Source organism: Vombatus ursinus, unplaced genomic scaffold (genome assembly GCF_900497805.2).
Source record: "Vombatus ursinus unplaced genomic scaffold, bare-nosed wombat genome assembly UNPS02005197.1, whole genome shotgun sequence".
NCBI classification, from domain to species: Eukaryota; Metazoa; Chordata; class Mammalia; order Diprotodontia; family Vombatidae; genus Vombatus; species Vombatus ursinus.
In genome coordinates this window covers 1,000,671-1,021,444 of record NW_020944975.1, presented here as the reverse complement: position 1 = coordinate 1,021,444, position 20,774 = coordinate 1,000,671, and the positions used below count along the sequence as shown (strand labels likewise).

The 20,774-nt window shown below is 46.0% G+C and overlaps 1 protein-coding gene across 1 annotated transcript; it reads right to left on the bottom strand.

The window, feature by feature from the left end:
* Positions 1–1,331: 1,331 nt before the first annotated feature.
* On the bottom strand, positions 1,332–19,771 carry SLC12A9 (solute carrier family 12 member 9). Its single transcript, XM_027843891.1, has 15 exons — positions 19,552–19,771; positions 19,154–19,224; positions 17,712–17,930; positions 17,037–17,171; positions 16,618–16,749; positions 14,707–15,015; positions 13,921–14,028; positions 13,353–13,462; positions 12,928–13,087; positions 11,403–11,485; positions 11,122–11,246; positions 10,419–10,611; positions 10,025–10,199; positions 9,672–9,818; positions 1,332–2,653 (listed from the first exon to the last, which is right to left on the bottom strand). Exons 3-15 carry the CDS (start codon positions 17,890–17,892, stop codon positions 1,782–1,784), a joined length of 2,730 nt encoding a protein of 909 aa, XP_027699692.1. The 5' UTR covers positions 17,893–17,930; positions 19,154–19,224; positions 19,552–19,771; the 3' UTR covers positions 1,332–1,781.
* Positions 19,772–20,774: the final 1,003 nt, after the last annotated feature.

Genomic DNA, 20,774 nt, shown 5'->3' with positions numbered 1-20,774 from the left:
CTCACCCCTTCCCTTCACCCCAGCCAGGATTATACGTGTTGGATAGGTTATTCTTGGTTGTAAGCCTTTATTTTTTGCCTTTTGGAATCATATTCCAACTTCTTTATTTTATAGTGGCAGCTGCCAAGTCTTGTATGATCCTTACTATGCTTTGTACTTGAATTCTTTGGGTCACTTTTTTTCTTTGAACTACAAGCTCTGGATTTTGGCTATGATCTTCCTGGAAATTTGTATTTTGGGGTGTCTTTCAGGAGGTGACTGGTGGATTCTCTTTACTCCTTGTTTTAAGAGTTCTAGGCAGTTTTCATTTTTAATTTCTTGAAACTTGATATTCAGACTTTTTTGTTTGGTAATGAATTTCAGACAGTCTGATAATTCTTAGATTGTTTCTCCTTGAAGTATTTTCCAGGGCAGTTGTTTCTTACATATTTTATGCATTTTATTTTTTAATCATGTTTTAATGTTTCTTCTTGTCGAATCATTGTTTTCTGATCAGCCTACTCTAATTTCATTTTTTAATTTTTGAATGAGGCTTTCTACTGTCTGTTCTAAGGCATCAATTCTCCTTGCCATCCTTTGTTCCTTAGCTATTCCATTTTTAAATCCCCCCCCCCCGCTTTTAATTTCTCCTAGGCACTCCTATAATCATTGTGGCCAGGGTATTTTTCTTCCCAGAAGCTTCACCTGGACTTCTTGTGGGTTACTATCGACCTCAAGGTTTATTCCTTGGATGTCCTCAAACCAAGGTGTTTTCTCATGGTATTTGGAGTTTTCCTTGCTTTGGCCCTAGTATTTTGGTTGAGGGAGGGAATTATATGCTTGGATCAAGTTTTGCTTGGGCCAAAAATGGCATGGGCAGGGCCTGACTTGTTCTGAATATGGTGACTAAATTCCTCCCTCAAGGGAGCATAGAGCTGCTTTTAAGTTGGGTTCTGCTTTGGATCTACCTGAGTTAGGCTGTGCCTGGGGTTCTTCTCCCTGCTAGTAGGCTCCTACTAAGGGTTTCTGGCAGATGTTTCTGCCTAGTGCCTTTCTCCTAAATCTAAGTTTGGCAATTTGCATCACACAAGACTAACTCAAAGCCTAAAATGGTGGTCTATGCTCAGTTTCCTACCTTTGTTAGTTTGTATATCTCAGGGTCTCCTCAGCATTTTATGCATCCCAGGCCTGACTGGAGGAGTCTCCAGGCTAACCTACTTTCCAACCACCTACTTCCCCCACTCCCTAAACCCAATTCTCAGTTACTTACAGGTCAAAAGCCACCCTAAGAAAGAGAGGAATACCCTGACCTCCTTCCCCTCTCCCACTTTCACCAGGCAACAGCCAGACAATCCACAACATGTCGGTCTTTTATTCATGGCAAGCACAAAAGTTTAAAATACAAAAAGCCTTGGGAGGCCAGTGTCAGAAATAAGGGATCAGGGTGAGGTAGGCTTAAGAACAGAAGCCCAAGATGAGGAGAACCTGCCCCTCCTAACAAGGCACCAGTGAAGTGAAAGCAAAGTGGATTTGAAGTGGGAAAGCTGAGTCCCCTTCCACACACATTCATAATTTAAAGGGGCACAGCTGCCCTCGTCAGTGCAGAAGGGCCCTTCCCACAATGGAGACAGAAGTTAAGCCCCTTAAAATGACCCATTTAATATCCTTACTGGGATTTTGGCCCTAGGAGGCAAACCCAAATTAACCTCCTCTTTGAATCTCAAACAGAGACCACATAATTGAGATGGGCAAGTAGACCTAATCATTCCCCTCTCAGTTCCTCCTAAGAAAGAGGAGGAAAGTCAAAGATCAGTGCAAGTGACTGGAGTGACCCCATGGATGAGTAATGTTGGACCTAGGTCCTGGCTCAGCATCTCCAACAGAGCTAAGTATCGAGTATAGCGGGCAGGGTCAGCAGGTGGCCGAGGCAAGTAGAGGAAGGTAAGGGCTGTAGTTGGCCCCTCCTTCCTATGATCCCCTTCAGGCCCCCCCGGACCCTCACCCCTGCCACTGGCCTGCTGTGCCCGAACCAGGGCATTGGCACTAATGGCTAGTGCATCAGCCTCAGCATCTCCATGGCTCCCATTCACAAAGTTCCCCTCATCTTCCTCCTCATCTATTCTGGCTCCTTCACCCCAGACCACCTCTTGAACCTTTGCCCGGATCCGAAGCTGACTCAGCAACACCCGGAGCCTTGCCTCACCAGTCCCAGGAGCTTCCTGAGGTCCTAGACACAGGAAGATTCGAAGCTTGGCGCTTTGCCAAGCAGGTACCATGCTCAGAATAGTTGCCATCTGCAAGAGGAAGAGGCCACAGACATCCACATAACCAGGGCTCCCTTTTGGCAGCAACAAGTTAAGGGGCCACACATCCACATGGTGAGACTGGGAGGAACCCCCAGAGCTCCGAGTTAGCCGTTCAGGTGGCAATGCCCAACATCCTCGAGCTAGCACAACATTTTTGTTCATCTTCAGGGCATCTACCACTGTGGCCACGTAGTCGTGGGGGGTGAGTGCCCGAGGACTGCCAGGGGCTCGTGGTGGAGGGAACAAGGAGTCCAGCGCAGGCCCCCCTCCCTCCATTGGCTCTGAGAAGGCTGGGTCTGTTAGGAAGTGGTCTTGAGGGGGTGTATCATCATAGAATCCTAGGACCAATGTGTTGGGCTTCATGCCACCTGGGGAGAGGAAGGCAGAGCAAGAAAGGGAAGGAAAAAATGCACACAAATCAGACAGACTCCTTCAAAGTCTCCTTTCAGCACTTCATTTCTTAGTTTGCACTTAGTCAGTGGGCCCTAAGTATAGCTTGCTTTGTGTATTGTGGATCACTCAATATGCTCATCCTCATGCCGCCATTATACCTTTGAAAACCTGCAAACTGTTGTCAAATACATTATCCCAGTTGACTATACCTAATAACTGAAATCCCACCATGGATGAGCCCTACTTTAATAAGTAAATATAATGCATGAAAGGAAGTGATTACAAAATTAAAATGGTAATCTTGGGTTCTCAAAGGCCATGCCTGTGGAGTACAAGTTCTGACAAGTTCTACTTAGTTGGAAAGTCTTTGAACACAGCCCTGGCAACAGACTACAGTTTAAAAGCAAAGTGTGCTAATGCATACAATTTTTTGACCCCTTACATTCTCCTTAGAGAGGCAAATAAAGAGTTTAGCTTCATTATCCACCTAAAGACAAGTATAAATATTATTTCATGGGACGCTCTTTCAGGAGAGGAATTCTATCATCTTGGGTAGAGGGCTGCCTCAAAATCAAGAAGACCTGAGGATTCACATCCTGCCTCAGACACTTAGCTATGTGACTGTGCGAAAAATGATTTTTTTGTTAACTACTGAACTAGAACTGAGAGACTGACAAAAGACTCCCAAAGGGACAATTTGTTCCGTCTTTCCTGCCTGGCTGATTCAAATAAGAAAGTCATGCCGTAAGCCTCTGGGTGGGAGGAAAGGGAGAGAGAGAAAAAGTGGAGGGGGAAGATATACTAATTTGTACCTACATGTTTTATGACCAAAAAGAGCAAAACCAAGAAAATAAGATATCCTTCTCCTACGGAGGAGGCATGGTTTGTTTTTTTTTTCAGGGAAAACTGGGGGAGCTGTGACTTAAGTAAAAGGTGAGTCATTGAGAATCATTTATGCCACTGAACAGACAGCGACGAGACAATGAGGAACTTGGGAAGATACAGCAAGGGACCTGAAAAGCTACTCTGTTGGAGGTGGGGCAATTAGAACCAGTCATTTGAAAGAAGGCTTCAGTTCACCTTAGTGATTCCTGATGTCCCAGAAAGAAATTGACTTCATTGGGGGTGACTAGGTGGCACAGTGGATAGAACTCCGGCCTTGGAGTCAGTAGGACCTGAGTTCAAATTTGGCCTTAGACACTTAACACTTACTATTTGTGTGACCCTGGATAAATCAACCCAATTGCCTCACCAAAAAAAAAAAAGAAGAAGAAGAAAAGAAATTGACTTATTGGTCAAGAACTCCACAGACAGTTATTGCTCTCTGGTGCCACCTAAAGTTGGAGAAAGGTAAAGCTTTTCATAAGGGTTTGTTGCTCTCTGCTGCCACCTCTGTACTAAGACAGAAAAGCAGAGGAGGCTTTGCAATTTGCTTTGGCATTCTGGCAGGGTTGTTTTAAAAGAGTCAACTTTAGCTATGATGCTATGAGATCCCTTCTGGGGATCAGAGAGACACCATTCCTGGCCTGGCCTCTCTTCCTGCCGGCAGGGGATTAGGGAGATGCTATTCCATTGTTGCATGCTGGTCCGCTGAGATGGTCTCTTCCCACTTGCCTACAGGGGACCATTCCTGCCTGCATGGGACAGATGCCATTCCTTCCTGCTCCTTCCTGCTCCCTCCAGCTATCTCCTGACCTGTCCTGTCTGAAGGGACTAGAGAGAAACACTATTCCATCAATACCTCTCACTAGTCCCTTCACCTAAGCTGTTGAACACCCTAAGAAGACACTAGGAAGCTGAACCGCTAGTGATGTTAATAATTCTCCTGAACTCATTTGGCAATGATCAACAAACTCTCACCAGGTCATACCCTCTCCATTACAGTGATTCTGAACAGACAACTGCCATCATACAAATTCTATTCTCCATCCCTCACTCTCCACTCCCCTATTTCCATCCCTCTCAACTCAGTCCCACCAATGTCTCACTCTAAGGTTACCTGCCCACTGTGCTCTTTGGAATAAGTGCTCCACAGGTAAGAAATTTACTTTCATCTTAAATGTTTTCCTTTCCCACTCTTTTCATCTTCTGGCTCTCACAGAGACCTGGCTTCCCCTGATGACAATGCCTCCCTGGCCTCCCTTTCCAGCACTGGTTGCACTTTCATTCATTCTCCTCAACAGACAGGTCAAGATCAGGGAGCTGGAAACTCCTTGGTCCTCAGTTCCATTTCCAGGCTCTCCCTCTACCACCGTCACTTGGTAACCTCTCCTTCTTTGAGGTTCACTCAACCCATATCTACCACCCAACTGAAATTCTAGTAGCTGTTGTCCATCAATTTCTAGGACACTCTCCTGTCTCAAAGTCTTTCCTCCTCAATTCCTTCCCTCATAGTAGGGGACTTAAATGTACATACTGATAGATATTCTCTCAAATGTTCTTATCTCCACTTCCTCAACTTGCTCATTTCTCATGACCTACTCCTCCCCACCACTGCAGCTATACACAGAAGTCATATTCTTGGTCTTACCATCAGCCATAAACGTTCTACTTCCATGTTTATGAATTATAAATTTCCCTTATCTGATCAATCTGTTAACATTCCACCTTTCTCTGGCTTGTGATGGCAACAACTACCAGAATGTCAACAAAATTTTAAAGGTACCAAGGTACCAATTTTCACAAAGTCAGAGAGTTGAAGATAACAACAGAAAAAATAGAAAATAGGAAAAAAAACCTCCACAGATGGTGTTATCACTACTAAAACACAACTAAGACATCAGCAACTACTAAACCCACTTATCTCTTTTTTTTTTTTACTTAAAAACATCATAATGAGATCTTTGATGAAAATATGAGAAGGCAGGCATTCACAAATGACCTTCTATATAAGATCACATTTTCACTGCATCACAACTGATGGAAAGGTATAGAAAATACAAGATCCCAATATATTTGTTTGTTTATTACCTCTCCCCCCCCGCAAAAAAGTCTGACTCCATAAAGGATATGTTAAAAATCACAAAATTTTAGAGGTGGAAGAGGCTTCAGAGGCCACAAAATTTAACCACACTTGGATAAGAAATCTCCTCTACAACAGTCCCAAATGGGAGGCAAATCCAACCTTTTCTTGAACACCTTAAGGGCAGGAACCTATAACTTCCCCCAAAAGCTCATTCCATTTTTGGGGAGCTCTGTTAAAAAGTTTCTTGGTACACTGAGCCTAATTCTGCTTCTCCACAACTTCTAGCTTAATTCAAGGAACTGTGATTGCAAGGACAACAACAAAATAACTCCTGTCTTTAAAGCGCTTATATTCTACTAGTTGTCTTATGGGAGAAGGAAAAACTAGCTCTCTTTCACATGAGAGCCTGGGGAGGGAGATAACTATCATGTCCCCTTCCAAGTCTTTTTTTTTGCCAAGCCAAACATTCCCAGATTCTTCAAAAAGCCTCCAAGTGCTATGATCTTAAGGCTGTCCACCATCTTGGTAACTCTTCTTAGGGTGCTCTCCAGGTTAAAGATTTTCTTCCTAAAATTTGCCTCCCAGAGTCAATCTACCTAGATAATCTCAAGACTTCTTGTGGGTTAGTAGTTTCAGTCATTATCGACCCTTCGTGACCTCAAATGGGTTTTTGTATTTGGCAAAGGTACTAGAATGGTTCGCCATTTTCTTCTCCAGTGACCCCAACTGGGTTTTTGTTTTTGGCAAAGATACTAGAATGGTTTGCCATTTTCTTCTCCAGTGGATGCATTTTGTCATGCAATCAGAGGTTAAGTGATTTGCCCTGGGTCACACAGCCAGGAAGTATCTGAGGCTGGATCTGAAATTAGGTCTTCCTGACTCCAGGTCCAGTATCAATCCACTGAGCCACTGGCAGTCTCCAAACTCAAGACTTATGTAAATATAATTACAAAATACTTTGAAATAATGACAAATATATCAAATTAAATTACGACAAATGACAAATTAATTCATTGCTCATGGTTGTATAACAATATAATAAAAATTATATTGTCCAAAGTAGCGTATAGATGTCAAAGTTTCCACGCCAAATTTCCAAGGGATATTTTGAAGAGAGCTAAGTAAAATAATATAATTCATTCTGAGGAATAAAAGGCCTAGAATCCCAAAGGAAATAATGGGGGGAAAAAGTAGGAAAAAAAGAGTAAAGAGCACCTCCTGAACAAAATTATATTATAAAATAGTAATCATCAAAAATATTTGTTATTGGTTAAAAAAACCAGAAAAGCAGATCAATGGAACTGTTTATAGAATCATCCCAAAATGCCCAAACCTGTCACCTGTCTGTAATCCCCTAGACTATACCTTAACCTGCTCCACTTGTCTGCTGGGATGTAAATGTGGCTTCGTGGGCCTCACATGGCTCAATGTCTCTACCTGCTATGATGTTGTATCTCAAGAGGGAGCCTTGAATAGTCTAATCATCTGTTTCCCTCAATAGACTACTCTCCAACTTAAACTCAGAGATTAAGAGCAAGATGTCCACATCCCAGTGATATCTGAACCCCTGGCTGTCACTGTACAGAAGTCATTCTCAATCCCTACTGCCCACTTTGTTAATCCCATGGTCCTCAGCCCTACCCCTCAAATGTCCAGCTCCAAATCTACTTTTCTATTGTGCTCTGAAAGGACTGCTCCACAGTTATATTCTCTGTTCTGCTCTGTGAAATGACACTCACTGAGAGCTTCTTTTCCTCTCTTCCTCATCTCACATCGCTCAGATACATTCTGCTATACTGTCTCCTTCTTCACCCCTATTCTCTATCATGAAGAAGTGACCCTTCTCTTCACCAAGGCCAGTCCCTTTATACGCACAAGTTATCTCATCCTATCTTCTCTGGCAGATCACCCCCTCTACCACACCCATTTTCTTATTAGTCTTCAATCTCTCCCTATCTATTGGTTGCTTCCCTGCTGACTACAACATGCCCAAGTCTCCCCATCCTCAAAAAGACTCACTTGATCCATCACCTATCATCCCATTTTGCTCCTCCCTTTTGTGACTAAATGCCTTGAGAAGGCTGTCTAGAGTTGATGTCTTCACCAACTCTTGTCTCACTCAATTATCTTTCTGCAGTCTGGCTTCTGACCTCATCATACCACCAACACTGTTCTTTCCAAAGTTACCAATGATGTCTTAATTGCCAAATTTAATAATGGCCTTTTCTCAATCCTCATTTTTCCTGACTTCTCGTCAGCCTTTGACAAAGGAAACAGTTAATTGCTGTTTCTGTTCCTCTATTCTCTTTCTCATCTTTCATCATCACTTTTCTTTTTTCTTCTTTTACTTCTCTTTTTTCTTTCTGACTAGCTTTCTCTCTTTTCTTCCCTTTACCCTCTTCTCTAGGTTTTCATGGCACAATGTGCTTGTGGTTCTCCTCCTACCCATCTGACTGTTCTTTCTCGGTCTCCTTTGCTGGATCTTCACCAGGTTGGGCTCACTAACTGTGGGCTTTGTCCTCAGTCTTTTTCCTTCTCTTCTTATACTATTTCACTTGGTAATCTCATCAGCTCCCATAGATTCAATTATCTCTAATATTTCTCAAATCTACTTATCCGGCCCTAATTTTTTTTGTTCACCTCTGGTCTCACATCTCTAACTGCCTACCAGACATCTCTAACTGGATGTCCCATAGACAGCTTAAACACATGTTCAAAACTGAATTCAAAGGGCAGCTAGGTGGCGCAATGGATAGAACTCTGGCCTTGGAGTCAAGAGGACCTGAATTCAAATGCGGCCTCAAGACATTTGATACTTACTGTGTGACCCTGGGCAAGTCACTTAACCCTGATTGCCTCACCAAAAAGCAAAAACAAAATAAAAAAAAACTGAATTCATTATCTTTTCCTAAAAGCCCTTCCCTCTTCCTAACTTCCCTATGACTGCTGAGGGCACCACAATCCTCCCAGTTACCTGGCCTAGCAACCTAAGTATCATCCTCAACTTACTATCTCTCATGAGATCTGTTCATTTTACCTTTGTAACATCTCTCATATTCTTCTACTTTTCTCTACTCTCATGTAGGCCTCCTTCCTAGACTACTGAAATAGCTTGCTGGTTGCTCTCCAGTCCATCATCTACTCAGAAGCTAAGGGGATATTCCTCAAGGATAGGTCTAAACATGTCAACCTTCTCCCATCCACCCCACTCCCATTTAATAAACTCCTTGGTTCCCAAATATCTCCAGGATTAAATATAAAATCTTCTGTTTGGTTTTTAAAGCCCTTCATAATCAGGTCCCATCCTACCTTTCCAGTCTGATTATACTTTACACCCTTCCTACTCTACAATCTAAGGATGCTGGCCTTTTTGCTTTCCATCTCCTTTACTCAGTGTCTTTTCACTGGCTATCTCCCATGCTTTTCTCACCTCTAACTCCTGACTTCCTGCAGCCTCAGCTAAAAATCTCACCTCCCACAAAAAACCTTTCCTAAACTCCCTTACTACTAGCACCTTCTCTCTGAGATTATTTCCAACTTACCCTCTACATATCTTGTTTATACACAGTTGTTTGCATATAGTTCCTCTCCCCCATTAGCTTGGAAGCTTCTTGAGAGCAAGGACTATTTTACCTTTCTTTGTATCCCCTATACTTAGCTCAGTGCTTGGCACATTACTACATGCCTTAATAAAGATGTGCTGACTGACTCCGTTCTCTATATTCTTAGAGCGATTATCTGTACCATTCATCTGAAGCTTACCACATATTGCCTCGTATTATTAATTATCTGCCTCTGTGTATGTGCATATTTTACTTCCCCAAATAGATTACAATCCCCACAACTGTAGGGACTGTGCCTCATATTCCTCCCACAAAGCCTAGCCCAGTCCCTTACCCAAACTGGCAGATTTATAAACATTTTCTGACTGACACAAATGGAAACAGAAACTAGCAGCAGGCATCATGAGGAGAAGGTGGGGAGAGAACAAGGAAAGGGCTGAGAGGATGTGGGGAGGAGAGTCTCACCAAGACCAGAAATACGCAGCAGATGTTGGGCCCCCTGACGCACGGAAGGTGAGAGAGTAAGGTCCACAAAAGCCTTCACTTGAGCACGATCTATGAGACTCAGCCATGCCCCATACTGGGGCTGCACAGGGTCCAAGGGCAGAGAATCTGAGTGGGGATTTCGAGAATGGGAAACATCAGAAAATCTGCATCCTCTTCCTCAAAGTCTTACATGGAAACTTCTTTCCATTCCCCAGAGGCCCAGAGGGAGGGGTGGCTAGAGAACATTAATGATGTTTCAAAGGAACTAGGGAATCAAGGGACTTAGGAGTGGGAGCTATCAGAGTACATTTGGGGGTGTGGGAGGTCCTCACCAAGGTCTCCCAGGATGACATGGCCCAGCACATAGAGGCCACCCTTTTTAAGCTGATTGGCCAGCCGCAGCAGGGGTAGTGCCCCTCGTGGGTTTCCCACCAACAGCAGTAGCTGTGGTCGCCAGAACTTTACATGGTCCTTCCGCACGTCCAGCCGCAACAGGTACTTTCGGACCTGAGTAGATAAGGATTAGGATACAGCATTATACAGCATTTCTCATCCCACTACGTCCCCAGCCCACTTCTCTTCTCACCTTAGGTACTAGTGCGAGTCTCTCTTGGGACAGCACCCCTGGAAACCCCCTCACAAACTCCCACCCAGGGTTAAGGACAATGATAAGGAAGCTTCATGCAACCCCTACCAGCACTTCCCTGACTCCCTTCCCCTGCTAACCTGGTGGAACAGCAGGGCTTGACTGACATAGCCCCAGCTGCTGGGCCCTCCTCGGGCAGTGAGCAGGGCAGAAAGCAGCCCCATGAGCAGCAGAGATCCACCTGCAGCTCCTGGGCTGATGAGGAACATCATGAGTAGGCAAGAGGCCATGCCCAACAGGCAGGTGTGCCAGGAGAACAGGTTGAAAGTGGGGCTAATGACAGAAAGACAGACCACTTAAGACAAGGATCGATGACCATGAGACTCCCAGCTCTGTACCCTCAGGCACAAGGTTAATTCATTCCAGGCCCCCTTCAGCAACCTCTAAGGGACCTAAATCCAAATTTTTTTTCTCTATTCCCACCCCCACTCCTAGGCATGACATAGTAGAAATAACACTGGGTAGAGCATCAAAAGTTCCAGTTCTAACCCCGCCATTTACTAGGCATGTCATTTGATTTCTCTAGGCCTATGTGAGTCGGTCAAAAAAGCATGGGATTTAGAGTCAAAGGACCTGAATTCAAATCCCAACTGTGCTACTTACTACCTTGGGCAAGTCACATAACCTCCTTGGGCCTGAATTTCCTCAACTATAAAATAAGGGGATTGGATTAAATAACCCTAAGGTCCCTTCCATCTCTAACTCTCTGATCCTTCCAACTCAGAATCCCAGACTTCTAAAATATCAATGTTCCCTCCAGAGCCTAAGTCACATGCCCCTCACCGGAAGTTGGGGGCCGATGCCCACTCAAGGCTCAGACATGAAAGATCCACCGCGGCATAGGCTACCAGGTAGAACACTGTGACCACAGCTGCCAGGGTGTTGAGTTTCCCAACCAGAAGCATTACCTAGAGGAAAAGAGTGCTTAGGTCCCCTCACCAAACCCAAATGCCAACCCCTGCCCTTGGCCAAAATCCACACGGTCCACATTTCCCTCAGAGCTGACTTCCCACCCAGCTTCCTGTCCATTTAGGGAAGAAAGAAAGACAGTCCCCCCAATTCACCTGCACTAGGCACCAGGAGTACAACACAGCTCCCCAGGGGTTCCCCCCCTGGGATACAACTTTTGCTGGAGCCAGAATTATCCCTGCAGGGAAAAGAGATGGGACAGGCAGAGGTTAAACAAGAAAACTTCAAAGGATAACGAGGCGGGAGGAAAGCAACAAATGGTAAAGGGAGAATTCAAGAAAACCCAGAGAATTCAAGAAGGTCATAGAACTAGGGAAGGGAGTAGAGGTGGGGTGGGGTGGAGGGAGGGAATGAATATAGAGATATACACTCATCAAAACTGAGAGCATGGAATAATTTATCTGTCAGATTTATGGATAAGGGAAGAATTTAGGACCAAAGAAGACATAGAAGGCATTACAAAATGTAAAACAGATAATTTTGATTATATAAAATGTTAAAGGTTTTGCACAAACAAAACCAATGCAACCAAAATTGCAAGGAAAGCAGAAAACTAGGAAAAAAATTTTTTTGCAACAAGTATCTCCGATAAAAGCTTCATTTCTCAAATATGTAGAAAACTGAGTCAAATTTATAAAATACAAGTCATTCCCCAACTGATAAATGGTCAACGGTTATGAACAAGCAGTTTTCAGACAAAGAAATAAAAGCTATCTATAGTCATATGAAAAAATGCTCTAAATCATTATTAATCAGAGAAATGCAAATTAAAACAACTCTGAGGTACCACCTCACATCTATCAGATTGGCTAATATGACAAAAAAGGAAAATGCTGAATGTTGGAGGGGATGTGGGAAAACTATTGGTGGAGTTGTGAAGTGATCCAACAATTCTGGAGAGCAAGTTGGAACTATGCCCAAAGGGCTACAAAACTGTGCATACACTTTAATCCAGCAATACCACTGCTAGGTCTATATTCCAAAGACATCCAAAAAAAGGGAAAAGGACCTATTTATACAAAAATATTTATAACAGCTCTTTGTGTGGTGACTGAGAATTGGAAATCAAAGGGATGCCCATCAATTGGGGAATGGCTAAACAAGCTGTGGTATATGAATGGAATGGAATATTATTGTCCTAAAAGAAGTGAAAAGCATGATAATTTCAGTAAAACCTAGAGAGACTTACATGAACTGATGCAAAGTGAAGTGAACAGAACCAGAACGTTTTACACAGTAAAGCAATACTGTTTGATGAAGAACTGTGTATGATCTGGCTATTCTCAGCAACATAACGATCCAAGACAATCCCAAAGTACTAAAGATGAAGTATACTCTCTGCCTCCAGGCAAAGAACCGATATTGACTGACTTCGGACTGAAGTATGCTATTTTTTACTTACTTACTTTGAATTTTTTCTTTGAGTCTTCTTGTACAAAATGACTAATATGGAAATGTTTTACATAATTGCACATGTATAACCTATATGTGATTGCTTACCATCTTCAGGGAAGGGGAAGGGGAGGGAGGGAGGGATAGAATTTGGAACTCAAAACTTTAAATAAAAATGTTAAAAAATGGGGGGGGGATTGAGGACAAGGAATAAAGGAGAAAACCCACCAAAGAGGTCATCCTGCGCCAGGGCATGGAGAATGCGTGAGGCACCAATGAGTGAGCTCATGGAGGCTGAGAGTGATGCAGCATACACCCCAATTAGCACCATTGGAGGCCATAGGCTGATGCCTCGAAAGAATCCATAGTCTTCCTGCAGCAATGTCCTTGAGACAGCGAAACAAAGAAGACACCTGCTATCTAACTATTCTCATGCCTAGCCCTCACTAGTCCCAATCAGTGACATAGAGAGCCTGTTCTCTTGTCCATAATTCTTGTTTCAACCTTGCTTCCCTTAGGGACCCAGATATCCTCTCCCTGCCCCAGCCTATACCTCCCACAGAGACCTAAATATCTAGTTCCTCTCCAAGGACTTCTTGTTCACTCCCACCCCCAAAACCTGGGGTCCCAGTTCCACCTCCCCCCCCCCCCCCGTCCCCGGTAAAGCTGGAGAAGAAGAACAGCAGAGCATAGATGAAGAACGTATACACCACAGCAATAGTAGTGCCCAGAGGGATAGCTCGGCTCGGGTCCTTCAACTCCCCTGGGGAAAAGAGGGGTTGGAAAGGAAAAGAAGACACGTTAGGTGACAGAGCATGGGAAATGTCAATCCTTAGGGTCCTCTGACCCCATCAAACGTCAAAGGTTTTCCTTTCCGAGGATGGAGTCTGGCCATACAAAGAAATCAGGATAATATGCAGGTAAGAACAAAGTTAGGGCCAAAGAACAACATTTACCCTTCCACAGAGTGCTAATTTATAAAGGACTTTCTTCAATAATCCTGCAAGGAAGACAGGACAAGTTCCATCATCCCCATTTGAAAACTGATGTAGAGAGGTGAAGAGGTCACCCTGTTAAGAACTGTCAGAGCTGAGCCATCAATCCAGGCCTCCTGACCCCAAGGGGTATCTCCTAGAAATGAAGTCAATTCCTCATCACTGCTTGACCCTTCACCATCTGCTCAGGACTTGTGGAGGTCAAAGACAACAGTGACTCACTCACCTGACATGTTGGCCCCAGCCATGATGCCTGTGCAGCCATTGAAGAGGACGGCAAACACACTGGCAAAGGTCATAGTGGCCCCGGTGGTGTAGTCCTGCGCATAACCCGCTGAGAAAGGAACACACAGAGGAGGAAGGGGCTAGGGACAGCTCTCCTGGGAACCAGGCAGCCTCTCCCCTTCTTCCACACCCCCGTCCTCGAGGCTAGGATACTTGTCTTTCTCTTCCAACGTTCCAGCTCTCATTTTCCCTCCACCCCAACCAGCCTCTCTCTCTGCTCTAGCCAGGCTAGTCTTTCCTACTCGCCCGTAAGTTTACTGTGCCTTTTTGTCCTTTCATTCCTGCCTTGGTATGCTTCCCTTCCCTTCTGAGCTGACCTAAAGCCTTCTCCCCTGCCATCAAGACGAGGCTCAAGTCTCGCTTCCTCCTGCCATTCCAGCCCATGGTGGCAGTCTTTGTTTAAACGACTCACTCTACCACCTATGTTGTCTTTCATTATTTAATTATTCCCTGAATGTAACTTATCTCCACATCTCCTTAAGGGCAGAAAGTCTCTCTAAGGCTTCTCTTGTGTCCCCCCACAGTGCTGGCTGCAGAGCGGGAGGGTAAGACACATTTGTTGATTTACTTGCTGGGACCTTGCTTCCCGATTTCTCAGTATCCCATACCCAAATGCTTTCTCCTTCAGTTCTCGCCTTCATCTCAGGATTTTGATTGTCACTCTTGGCCTTGGATAGCCCTTCCCTTCTCCCCTTCTGCAGAGCCCCAAATTACAGCTTCTACTCACCATGCAAGTTGGCCTTCAGGGTGCTAGTGTTGAAGCCAGTGAAGTGGCCCAGCTGGGGGACTGTCGAGGAGCCATTGGTGCCTGGCCTAAGAGGGAGGGTGACATCTCGGGGCCCCACAGCCATAAAGCTGATCAGGACCAAGGCCAAGGAGGCAGAGACCAGCAGGAATGTAAGGAAGGAGGCCTGCGCATAGAGGCCAGCTCCCAAGATACAGACCCCACCCACCAGGCCCAACAACATTGTTCCATACAGAAGATTCCAGCCATAGCCTTGGGGAAGCACTCGTATCCCTGCTGGCCCTGATGTATCTGGGGGAGAGACAGGGATGGAATCATTCGGGGGAGGAAGTAGCACTCCAAAAACACTATCCAAATCTGAGGTCCACCTAAATTGAGGTATAGGGCCCTATGAAATCATGTATAACATTGCCAAATCTGAACAGGCCCTTAAAAATATTCCAGTGATTCTCATGAATGTCATCAAACACTATGAGTTCCATGGCTAGGACCACATCTCTGAATTTAATGATTAACAAATGTTTCAAAGGATAATAAAATATTAGAGCTGGTAGGGATCTTAGAAAGCAACTAAACCAAGAGCTCTTCACCTTTTTTGGTATCATGGACCCCTCTGGAAGTCTTGTGAAACCTATGAACTCCTTCTTAGAATAATGTTTTTAAATGCATACAATAAAATACATAGGATTACAAAGGGAATCAATTATAATAACAACAAGTCATGGACCCTATGTTAAGAATCTGTTAAAGTCAAAGTTGACTTAGACCAACTGCCTTCAAGTAACAGTAATTTACCACAGATCCGTCAAATTTGAGTTGAATTGAATTCTGGACAAACCCTTGGAGAAGCAGCATAGCCCTGGGAAAAGAACTCTGGATTTGGAATCAGAGGACCCAGATTCAATTCTTGGCTCTGCTATTATGATCTCTGACAAATCACTTCACCATTCTGGGCCTCATTTTATTTTTTTGTGAGACGAGGGGGTTGGACTAGACAACTGAGGCCCCTTCCAGCTCTTTCCTAAGAAATTTCCTAATTCTTTTTTTGGTGAGACAATCGGGGCTAAGTGACTTGCCCAGGGTCACACAGCTAGTAAGTGTCATGTGTCTGAGGCCAGATTTGAACTCAGGTGGTTCTGACTCCAGGGCCAGATCCACTGTGCCACCTAGCTGCCCCCTTCCTAATTCTTTCCTAAGCATGTCAACCCTGGCTGATCTCTCTCTCTTTCTCTCTCTCTCAATTTCCTAGCAGGAATATAGTTAGGATTAAGAGCTAAGAGAGACTATCTGCTCCAACTCCTGCATGGCAGAGAGAAGGAAACTGAATCTCTCGGAGGGGAAGTGATTTGCTTACAGTCACACTGGGAAGTGGCAGAGTATGGATTAAAATATAGGTCCTCTTATTCCAAATCCAGTGCTCCTTTTGTGGGACTATACCGAGCACCTCACAACTCAGCATTTTTTTTGTGTGTGTGAGTACAGTAGGGGCCAGTTGGGCCCAGTGCTAGGACATACAGGTGTTTGGTAAGTCTGCTTTAAGACATGAGTGGTGGGGGCTCCTGCTCTCAACTTAGGAGCATACCTGGAAAAACAGGCTCACCACACACCTCCATGGCCCCCGTTGCATATTTATTTCATCTGTCCCTTCTCCCCTACTACAACATAAGCTCCTTGAAGGCAGGCATCATGTCTCAAACCCTTTATCCTCTGCTACTACTGCACAGGGTTGAGCACATAGAAGATACTCAAGAAATACTCACTGATTAACTGGCTATCACCCCTTCCCCAGGGCATTCTTCTACCAAAAACAATCCCAACACCTCAGACTCCCCAAGACCTTGGAGTTTCCTGGCTCCTCCCCCACTCTGGAGACCCAGAGTTGGTAGAACGAACCAGCCCCAAAGACATCCAGTATGGCTTCCACCAGCCCCAGCACAGAGACAGCACAGCCACAGACGTTGGCCAGGAAGAACATAAGCCCAATACTTCCTCCAAACTCAGGACCCAATGTCCTGCTGATCATGACTGAAAGGGGGAAGCACAAGAGAAGGGAAAGTTAAAGAAAAATAAAGACTTGAAACCTAGGTGGGCCACTCATTGCAAAGAGTACTCATTCTAACACAGTGGCCAGTACCCTTTCACCAATCTACAAGTAGATTCCACAGTCCGTGCAGGTTATCTCTTCAAGGAGGTAACCATTCCTTGACCAGACTTCAGAATGAATCCCCAAACTCTGCCCCATTGCCCCACCTTATCTGTACTGGAGAATACAACAAGTGCCCACCCCTTGCTTAGCCCTCACAGGAGGATACAGTAGGCTCCACCCCCACGCACAGCTCCATTGGTGGCGATGGCACAAACAGAGAGGACAGTCAACACCAGGATGAAGTAGGCAATCAGCAGCATGGCCAAAGCTTGGACCAGCCCAGCATGGCCTACTACAAATCCTGTAAGGAAAGCAGGAAAATAAGATTATAGAGAAGTAAGGTTATATAGGGTTGTAGATGCTCCCACCCCACTAAGTGATCATGGACCTGACAAGGGAAGAGAATCCTTTCCACCAATCTCTCTCAATTCAACATGTCCCCTGAGTAAGTGAGTGGAGAATGAAGTGAATAGGGACCACAGGGGCACCAACACACAGATCCTGCTCTGTGTAAAAGGGCAAAGGATAGAATGAGATTATGTGGAATTGAGATTGTAAGGGCTCTTAAAGAGACCATGTAGTTCAAGATAGTCCATAAACCATTTTGTAGAGGAGAAAATTTAGGCCCAGAAGGGCTATGTGATTTGTACAAGGTCACCCAGCTAATGAGTAACCGAGCTGGAATTCGAACATAGGCCCTCTGACCCCAAATCCAGTGTCTCTTTGCATTTCAGCAAGACACTTCCTACTACTCAAAGCCTCCCCACACATCATACAACCATCCTCCTCTTCCTTCTAAACATTGAATCTCAGATATCTAGCTCTTTCCCCAGCTCCTCACCTATCCTCATGAAGACCACAATGCTGAACATGGAGAGAACTGTGGGCACTACAACACCGAGGAAGGTGGAGAGTTTCCGGAGGGCCCCACCTCCAGGACCCCCCATCCCATACGGCAGAAATGTAGCTCCTTCTTCCCCAAGGAGCCGGTAAGCTAGTAGTGGGGAACTCTCACTTGCCATGGCTGGGGGTAGACAGATATGTGAACAGGTAACAAAGCCTGTGGGAGAGACAGAAGCTGAGTTGAAGACAGGGGCAGGGACTGTAACCCACCAAAGCACAGAACAGGGCAAAATTTGCCACTGATCCCCTATAATTTCCTGTAGTGCCAGAGAGAATTCTCTCTCCATAAATAACCCACAACCCACCAAAAGTCCTCTCAAAAATCTGTTGTTCAGGGAATTATAACACTATAAGCATATTAGCAAGAAAGGCCCAGGGTGGCAGATATACAACATAATCTGTAGCCCAGGGCAAAGTATCCCTCTAGAACTCATTTAAAACTACCCCCTTGCCCATTTTTTAAAAATTTTGGCAACAAACGCCCTAAGTATCTCAGGAGAGGCCCCCACAAAAGCCAGTCAAAAGCCTTGATGACTAATGCTCTTACAATTGCCCTCATTCCCAAATCCTATGCTCAATGTTTAGGGAAGGTGTATCTGGGCTCTGAGGAGGGCAAGGATTTTAGAATCTGGTCACAGATTTTCCTCCCCATCCATTCCCTTTCTGAAAAGGAAGCTGATCTTGGGTACTGCTACCCAAAAGAGGAAGTAAGATGACAAGCAGAAAACCCTTCTCCTTTCCAGCTCCACCAGAGTCCTAAAGCAGCAATATCTCCACCCTCTATGTCATCCCCCTCCTCTTACCTCAAAAATGGAACACAAACCTCCAAAACCCCATATTTCCACATCACCCATACCCTATGCCAAGTCCCAACCATACGTATCTACTAGATCTTCTTCACATCCCTTGGTCTCCTGCTCTACCCTTAATCTCTTTCTTCACCACTACACAGGGAAGAAATTCCCTGATCTTATCCCTGAAGTGTGGGGAGGCAAATGTTATTGTCCCCATCCCCTTCATAGGTGGAAAAACTAAGGCAGACTAGGAAGGTGAAAAGCAAAAATATAGTGATATACAATATTAGGACTCCCAGACTAGAACTTTCTCCACTAACAATAATAATTGTAATAATAATAGTGTGTGTGGGTGTGTGTGTACGTGTGTGTGGATACTGCATTAGGGATACTCTCCCTAATCAGTCCCTACCACCCATCACAACACTTTCGAGCCCATGTACACTCCTCAAACCCTGGCCCTCACATGCTTCCCACTGTGGTTAAGGAGGCTGTAGATAAGAGTCAGTTTGGTTTGGTTGACCGTCTCATACAAGTCAACCTCACCCCAACTGGGAACTGGGGCGGGGAGGAGTCATGCACTTACCTGATCCCCAAAAGAAGCAGCTCCGGAGAAGAACCTCTAACTGCTGAAGATGGCAGGCAGAATGAGTGCACCTAGGGGATGGGGCAGGGAAGGAGGGAAGAGGAGAAAAGGAAAGAAAGATACACAAGTCCCCAGCAGCCTCTCCAGAGGCATCCAGCATCAATAGCCTTCCCCGCACCTTCCCCATTGGTTCGAAGGTCCCCAACTGCGCCCGCCCCCAATCCTCCATCCCCTCACCCCTTCCCACCGCTGCACCCCAGCCAGCCCTTCCATTCCCCTTCCTTGTCCTTGCCTGTTGCTAAAGCTCCTAGACTCTCCTTCACCTCCCTCATTTCCCCCGGCAAGACCTAGTCTAGGCGGCGGCGGCGCCGGCGCCGGCCCCGGCCCCTCGAGGGTACCTGCTGGCTTCTTTCGCCTCCCCGACCCCGGGCGGACCAGGCTTCCTCTGGAGCGGGGAGGCCGGGGCAGGCGAGCTTTGCAATCACAGGAGAGGAGGTCAGGGCGCACTGGGGGCACAGATTGACCTGGGGCTGCCTTGGCGTCGGATGCGCCGCCCGGGATTCCTCAGCGTAGCGAAGGCGAGCCCTCGAGGCCCTCAGTCCTCCCTTCCACGCCCCCAGCCCCGCATTCCCAGCCCCAGGCTCCGCGGCGGGCCTCCCGGCTTCCCCGTCCTCCAAGCGCCCGCCCCTTCCCGGGCTCTGTCCCACGGTGCATTCTCCCGCGTGGACGTAAGGCGGCGCAGCTGGCGTGGGGGAGACGGCGAGAGCCCAGCCCGGCAGACTCAAAATTGACCCTACCGGTTCCTGCTTATCTGATTCGCCAATTCCCCCTCTCCCCCTCCCCTCCACCCCCTCACCCCCCGGAAAACTGCAGCCTTGGTTAATGATCCCTGCAAGGACAGGCAGGCTTGGAATGCTGAACGTTTGGTCCTTCTTTCCGCGTCCGGGGCTTTGGGGACCCTGGGCGGTGGAAAGCACCTAGGACTTTGTAGTGTCTCGTCCCTCTTCCCCCGACTGTGAGCTCCTCGAGGGCAGGAACTGGCTTGGCATAACTTGGGGCAGAAAGCAGGTGTTATCTCTCCACTCCGGAGAGGGCCGAGGGCAGAGGCTGTTGTTTGTTTTTGTCTTTGTATCCTCAGTGCTAAACTCAGTGCCTGGCACACAGTAGGCACTTGATAAATGCGTGTCGACTTGACTTTGAATTGTCCTGGGCATCTGGCCCTCTAGCCGCTTTTCCTTCCGTAAGGGAAGATAACTCGTACATAGCTGAGTCCATAGGTACTAATTTGAGGAGGGAGGGAGGGAGAAACCAGACATTGAGGGCTTCTTGTAAGAAGCAGTCCCAGAGCTGAACCTAAGGCTTCCAGAAGCTAGGGGAAGAGGGAGTGCGTTCCAAGCGGGAATGGGGCTAGCTAGGGAGATGGCATTTATTTTTTCTCGCGCATTTCCCTCCCCTTCCCCACGAACATATAACTTTGTGAAGGAGGGAGGTCTGCCGGATGGAGGCTAAAACTGAATTTGGCGACACGGTGACCTTCAATTGTCATCTCTCCCAAAGGCAAAGAGACTTTCTTTTTCCCTCCGGAAAATCGAGAGCAAGCAAAAGGGGCGGCGGGGGGCGG